Here is a 664-nt window from a genome sequence, read left to right as displayed (position 1 = left end):
CGACATGGCTTTGAGGCGGCCTCGGTCCTCGAGGAGACCCCCGACGAGGTGACAGTGGAGCTGGCGGAGAGCGGGCGCCGCGCCACCGTGCCCAAGGCTGACGTGCAGCGCATGAACCCGCCCAAGTTCGCCAAGGTGGAGGACATGGCCGAGCTGACCTGCCTCAACGAGGCGTCCGTGCTGCACAACCTGAAGGATCGCTACTACTCGGGACTCATCTATGTGAGTGGTTTACGAACCCCCCTCCTTTTCCGTCACCACCTCCAGCCCCCTACAATTCTCACCCTCCTGTTCAAATCCCTCCCTCCCTATCTCCGTCACCTGCTAGGACCCTCCGAGATCTCTGCATTCCTCCAATTCTGGCCTCTCGAGCATCCCCCATAATTGGGGTCAGTGTCTTAGCGTGCCAGGATTGAGTGATTTCCCTTCCTAAAATTGTGTGCGTCTGTCACCCTCTATTTCCTTCTTTCTCACTCCTGTATCTTCTTCCTAGTCTTTGTCTCTGTCTCCCACTCTCTCTGTCTGTCTCGCACATGCCCTCTCGCCTTCTATCTCATTCACACACTCTCTTGCGTTCTGTGTGTCTCTCTCTCTCTGTCTCTGTCTCTCTGTCTCTCTGTCTCTCTGTCTCTCTGTCTCTCTGTCTCTCTGTCTCTCTGTCTCT

At 56.0% G+C, this 664-nt stretch overlaps 1 protein-coding gene across 1 annotated transcript in view; it reads left to right on the top strand.

Annotated features, from left to right (window-relative positions):
• The first annotated feature begins 6 nt into the window (after window positions 1–6).
• LOC109926555 (myosin-10-like) overlaps window positions 7–664 on the top strand; it is a 35,130-nt gene continuing 34,472 nt past the window's right edge. The window contains exon 1 of the mRNA XM_048620291.1: window positions 7–222. Within this exon, the coding sequence (XP_048476248.1) occupies window positions 112–222 (111 nt within the window). The 5' untranslated portion in view covers window positions 7–111. The remainder of the gene's footprint in view (window positions 223–664) is intronic.

This window comes from Rhincodon typus, chromosome 46 (assembly GCF_021869965.1).
Source record: "Rhincodon typus isolate 14 chromosome 46, sRhiTyp1.1, whole genome shotgun sequence".
Classification (NCBI taxonomy): Eukaryota; Metazoa; Chordata; class Chondrichthyes; order Orectolobiformes; family Rhincodontidae; genus Rhincodon; species Rhincodon typus.
This window is presented reverse-complemented; position numbering and strand designations above follow the sequence as displayed.